At 44.4% G+C, this 5,902-nt stretch overlaps 1 protein-coding gene across 1 annotated transcript; it reads right to left on the reverse strand.

Moving 5' to 3' along the window:
* Nucleotides 1–1,227: 1,227 nt before the first annotated feature.
* Nucleotides 1,228–5,466, reverse strand: LOC119396876 (sialomucin core protein 24). Its single transcript, XM_037664231.2, has 2 exons — nucleotides 5,227–5,466; nucleotides 1,228–4,341 (listed from the first exon to the last, which is right to left on the reverse strand). The coding sequence occupies exons 1-2, from the start codon at nucleotides 5,297–5,299 to the stop codon at nucleotides 3,983–3,985; spliced, it is 432 nt and encodes a 143-aa protein (XP_037520159.1). The 5' UTR covers nucleotides 5,300–5,466; the 3' UTR covers nucleotides 1,228–3,982.
* Between the last annotated feature and the right edge of the window lie 436 nt (nucleotides 5,467–5,902).

The raw sequence follows: 5,902 nt of genomic DNA on the forward strand, positions 1-5,902 counted from the left end.
TGATGATAGAATTCTGGAAAACTAAACCCAAACCTGCTGCCCAAAGACTGCATCAAAAGAATTTATAGCCGGTCCATCAAGCAGCTCTTTGTAGCACTCATCTGTGGTTCGGTTTGTCTGTGCTTCTCCACCAGCAGAAATACAGCTATGTGCGGGGGAAAATCATTGCGCGGGTGCACAGATAAAAGTCGCATGCATTGGAAAACTTGGTAGTAGCTTGGTTAGTACTAGTACACTGCAGCTTGGTGTCATGCATCTCACTCGATGAACCTCAGCACTGACGAGATGAATAGCGCAAGAAAACAAGTGAGAAAACGCGCCGTGATGCAACTGCGTCGTCGCGAGTTTCGCGCGCGGAGATCCCGAGGTGTAGTCCACACGAAATAACCAGCCACTTTCGGAACCGCTGCGCGCATCGTTTTCTGCCATGCAGCGCGGTGAGCGCCGCCTTCTACAACTTTGAGATCTTCATGTTGGACTGAGGATCGACTGCTTCGTGGTAGAGACGCACGCTTCCCGGCTCCCTCCCTTGTCTGGGCGTAAACCCCTTAGAGTTTACTAATACACTCTGTGCCATTACCCGCATGCGTTGCGCGCAATCTCGCAGCGTACCGCACGCGGGAAAGTGCGAAAGGGTCTCATATCGCACTTGGACCTTGCACAGACCGTGGTGCACACCACGACGACGATCGAGGCATTTCGCTTTGAGCGTCCCAAAATTGGCGTGCTTATAAACAAAAGAAAGTGGGAAATGAAGGTCCTAGCGAATCTAATGACACTCGAAGGTTGAGTAAAACTTTTTTGTGAGCAGAATTGGTCTTTTTTTCAATGGAGAAATAGAGATCTCATGCTTGGGCCACAGGGTCACAGAACAACTCTCTACCCTCCATGTCGGTCATCACCTGTTTAACTTTATTCTTTTCATATGTAATGTGCAACGCTGTGAAAGCAAGCCAGAAGTTTGTTTATAAAAATGCATCGAGACTTCACACTTGATTTATAAATTGCCTTCCAGTGAAAAAAAAAAAAAATCAAAGCAGTCTTTACCTTTTTATCCTACATGATCTCGCTTCATAATGCCATCACTGACTAAAGTTCTTCTAAACGTTACATATCAAGGCTTTGCAAAGCGGTATTGTTTGCAAATTGCATGTCAAGTATGTCTATAAGCATGCTTCCCACCATATCAAAGATAACAGTACACTGAGAAAACTGCGCAACGCAAAGTAAGAAAGGAGTGACTTTTATTATCACTTTCAAAATAAACTGCACTTATAGCACGTTTATTTACATCAAAACGGGTAGAGGCTAACAACCCTCAATCTTTCAAAGTATGTATAAACACCAAACCAAAAGGAACAACAGCACTAAGTACACCACTGTATCAAATGAACACATTTGACAAGTCTTTCATCAACTGCTACCGAAGCATTGAACAACAGCAATCACATAAGCAAATAAGAGAAAACAGTCACTCGGATAAAGCTAAAAATAACTTGCATATTGTCAAGCAACCTTATGACATAATTTTTGCATCTTAAGAACTAAAAACCCACGGTTCACTCAACAAAGAAAAGCTTGAACCTAGCAGCACTGAAAGCAAAAGTAGAAAGTGCTAAGCACCGCAGCAAAAAGAAATGCACCAACAGTACGTCCAAGAGTCAAGAAAATGGCTTAGTTCCACAGTAGGCTTATTTAAATAAGTGGCCACACAATCTGAAGCAGGGCGGTTTCAGTGATACTTCTGCTTGTGATGCACTGATAACATGCAGTTGAGTAAACTACATGCTGTCGGCATATCTGTACATCTATTTACAATAGCAGGTTTATGTCGGAAAAGTAACACACGCTATCACTTGACAAGCTTCATTACAAGAACATTATGAGCAATACAATGATATGCATCACTCTCAAAAAGTTATCTCTCCTAAAAAATTAACATTTTCTCATGAAGCACAGGCTGTGTTAAGTACTGGGGAAATATTACAGTTGCCAAGACCGGGAACAGTCACAGGATAATATATAGACAATGCAAAAAAAATGTTGCATGAAAACTCGCTTTACAAAAATTAAGCTGCACACACTGCTATGGTCTCACCATGAACAGACTGATGAAAGAATGCTTAAAAGTACTTTCTGCCACCATAAGTGTATGTCTACATTCATCTCCATCTAAAGTAATTCACAAATGAGGCACGGGCTTGAGTTGTGGTGGACATACAGGTAACCCTGTGGCAGGTGAATATTCTCGCCTCAGAGCGCATCCTGTAACAATGCACCCTGTCCCTAACTGTGCCAAGTGGACGGCATTGACATGCTGGGTGATGTAGTGCGTTCGCATTCACAAAGCTTGGCCGCTCATAGTAGCTCTAAGCCTGCCACACTCCTCAGAATTGCAGAGGCATTGAGTGTTAAACAAACATAACATCTTTGATAAGTGCAGAAGCACACCATGTAGTGTTAAAGAAAGAGGCAGTGACAATATGCTGTGAATACGCAACATGACACAAAAGTATTTTGATCTAGAACTTTGTGACCTGAGAACAATCGCTGCAACGCACTTATTTTCAAGCCTATTAGCCATTCAGCCTGCCCGCCTCACGAGCTAATGCACTTCAGAAGCTAAGTGATTTACTTCTAAAGAAAAAGAAGGGGATAAAATATCTCTACTCTACACTGCCAGTTTGGCAAGCAGTGCTCCACAGAATGTAACACCGCATGCTCGGCTTAAGAGAAAATTTATGCAGTAGTGTTCAAAATAGGGTCCAGCAACAGTTAACTTCCAAAGGTGGTGGTACAGATTGCAGAGTGGAGTTGACCAGCATTAATAGTAGCACATCTCACTTGAGATACATGTCAAACACACTCCACCCATTCGGGATTTCACTCCTTTACGGAGCAGAGTTTACGCAAGGTGGTAACAATCTACAATCTCCTGCGTGGCCACTAACTTCAGCATGTTAAGCTCTTCCCACAAATGTCACTTCATTGTATATTACCTTCCCACACAAAAACAAAACTATTCATGTATGCCCTCTGCTCAATCTCCATCACTGAAGCTTTTAATTTGATACAAAACAGCTATCAAAGTTTTATTACTGTGCACGTTTACAAGTTTTACACATTCACATGCTACCATACACGGACAATTTAAATGACTAAAGTTACATTCCGAATGGAAACTTTGTAGGCCAAATGCCACACACATGCATGTCACAGACCACAGAAGCAAAGACAAGAAAAATAAATCAAGGGCACTACTTATGTCTTCTCTGCATCTTAAAGTTTAAACAAATATAAAGCTCTTTCTGTGACATCTTTCAAATAGCATGGTAATTAGTACAAAAAGAAATTATGCATGCTAGTAGCCACTTTTTGTAACACATAGCTTTGCCTAGAGCTTACCCTATTAGGAAATTATTGCATGTGTGAAGGAGCGGCCACCATATGCGTACGAACTGTATTGTCTGATCAAACTAATGCACTATTTTTGAAGCTTGCTAGCCTACAGCTTGAACATAACGCACACATTTTAGAAGAGCTTTTTGCATGAAGGAAATGAAACAGGTTGCACAGGATTGGTCACCAAATGCTGTCATTGGCCAATCTATGTCTACAACAAATCACAGAATCCGCCCTTTATACATCAGTCTAGAATACAATCTAGTGTGGATACCAAAGCCATAACCCGAAAGTGCCGTGAAGCGAATCCACGTGCCAATGTGAATATAGCTCACCTGCCCTGCGACTACAGCAGTGCCATAATTGTGCTACGCTTTCATAACAGGAAAACAAAACTATCCTATGGTTTCAGCATTAAAGTATGCACTGGCTTTATGACACTGCAGACATGTCATCTTAAGATGGCCTACAGATTAACAGCCCCCGATGTTGTGCTTGAAAAAGGATACAGCTGGACCAGTTTTCGTTATTGACACACTAGATTGTATTGTAGATCCATGAGACATCACCAAGTAGTGTTCTAAAGCGTGTGGTAGTTGCGCTCTGTACGTGCTTTGTAAAACTTGAATCCCACATAGCAGATGGCAAGGCATCCCAAGGTGAGAATGATACCACCCAGAAAGCTCAACGTGTCAAAGTGCCTCTCTGGAGGAGGCACAACAGTTGGCGACATGGTTGTTGTAGGTTGCACAGTGGTGCTGTTTGGGGCCGGCACTGTGGTAGGCGATGACGTGCTCGTGGTACTGGGTGGCAACGCTGTAGTGGGCACAGGAGGGGAAGCTGTTGTCGTATTAGGTGGTGGCACAGTTACGGGCGATGGTGGTAATGTAGTTGTCTCATTTGACATTGGAGTTGTTGCTGGTGGTGCAGCAGTTGTGGCTGGAAAAGGATAAAGCTCGTTTTCAAAGCAGCCTAGAACAGTAACGCACAGTAAGAAATGCTGCTATTCAAAATAATAGGCCTGCTCATTAAATATCTGCCGCTCGAACAGCACTCCGGCACTCACAAAAATCGAATATGCTGGGCCCGTGTTGTATTTAACAGCATTTTTACCATTTCATTAAAACTTTTGAACTGCGGAACTAACGTCGTTCGATGAAAGCTTTGACGCTTTTGCATTTATTAGTGCATGCTGTGTTTACCTGTTGCTCAAATAATATGTAGCTTTTCCACCAACGCGTGCTAAATGCGCGAAAAGCTTCACACAGGCGTGGCTCAGACAAGTGACCGCTAGCGATACCCCTCTACACTTGCGACTGAAACGTAGGGAGAGACACTTGCGTGCGAATTCTCTAAGCGACGAGAAAAAAATCTGGTTATATCACGTGAATCGCAAGCTGTGTCTTCAAAGGTTCGTGGGAGACTGTCTAGCTGGTCCCGATCGCAATAAAAATCTAAACGGCGCTTCCAGCGCAATCAGTGTAATTCGACCGATCAAATGCACATTCTGCGTTGAATACGGCAGGCAAAACTAGACCTTTCAACCGGCGGCAGTTACATCTGATCGCATAAGGGGGGCGTCTCGCCTTGCGAGCCCGGCGATTGCCAGCTGAAAGGCATTACGCCGCAGTACGTAATACAACTGCCCTGTCTATGAGGCGGTCATTCAACCACGCAGGTGGGAAATGTTTGGCTTTCCCTGAAAGTTTCTTTGCCAGGTTATAAAATGGCACTGTTTGATACATGATCGCTGCTCAGAACGAAGCAAGGCTGCAGAGAAAGAGATAACGTAAAATTACGGCCTATGACGTATCGTATACTTACTGGTAGTAGGGGCCTGGCAACGTGCGACAGCCCATAGCCCACAAAGGAGCAATCCGCAAACTAGCAGCTTCATTTTGTGCGACACTTGATGCGTAAGGATTAAGTCCTCGACACGTAATAAGTCAAAGTAAACTTGGCAGGTGCGGAATGCAAGAAGCCGACTTGCGGTTATCACACGCCACTATATCCGCGTTGACGTGCGTGCGTAAAGACGGAGAGCGGAGCACGCACAGGCTACACTACCGACACTACTACCTGCTACTACTACACACAGACTGCACACAGTGGGCGCTGCACTACTGTGGCGCTCTAAGCAGCACTGATGTTCTTGGTGGTTTAGGAGGAAAGGAAAAAGGCACCTAATTTCTGCAGCCCTTAAGGGAGCACGGCGCAGTGCCTTATAAGGGTGGGGGTAAGGAGGGATAAATGAAAAGTAGAAAGAAATAGGAAGGAAGTGATAGGACCAATAGGACGTTGACAGGCGCGACGAAGAGAGAAGAAGACAGGAAAGATGGGGGAGGCGAACGGGGCATCGCGGGCGACACGTCCGTCTCGCGTGAAATTCTCCGAGCAACTCGCACTGATGTTGTAGGTGCTGCTCAGACGCTCAGAGTCATGCCGTCATGCTCAGAGTACTCAGCGAGTTCTGATTGAATGTGGAGATTAGATGGAGATA

Source organism: Rhipicephalus sanguineus, chromosome 6 (assembly GCF_013339695.2).
Source record: "Rhipicephalus sanguineus isolate Rsan-2018 chromosome 6, BIME_Rsan_1.4, whole genome shotgun sequence".
NCBI classification, from domain to species: domain Eukaryota; kingdom Metazoa; phylum Arthropoda; class Arachnida; order Ixodida; family Ixodidae; genus Rhipicephalus; species Rhipicephalus sanguineus.

Excerpts from the sequence above, each read along its gene's own strand:
- LOC119396876 (XM_037664231.2), bottom strand. The coding sequence starts at position 5,299 with ATGAAGCTGCTAGTTTGCGGATTGCTCCTTTGTGGGCTATGGGCTGTC. Across the intron at positions 4,342-5,226 it reads TTGCCAGGCCCCTACTACCA|CCACAACTGCTGCACCACCA; the intron begins GTAAGTATACGA and ends ATCCTTTTCCAG.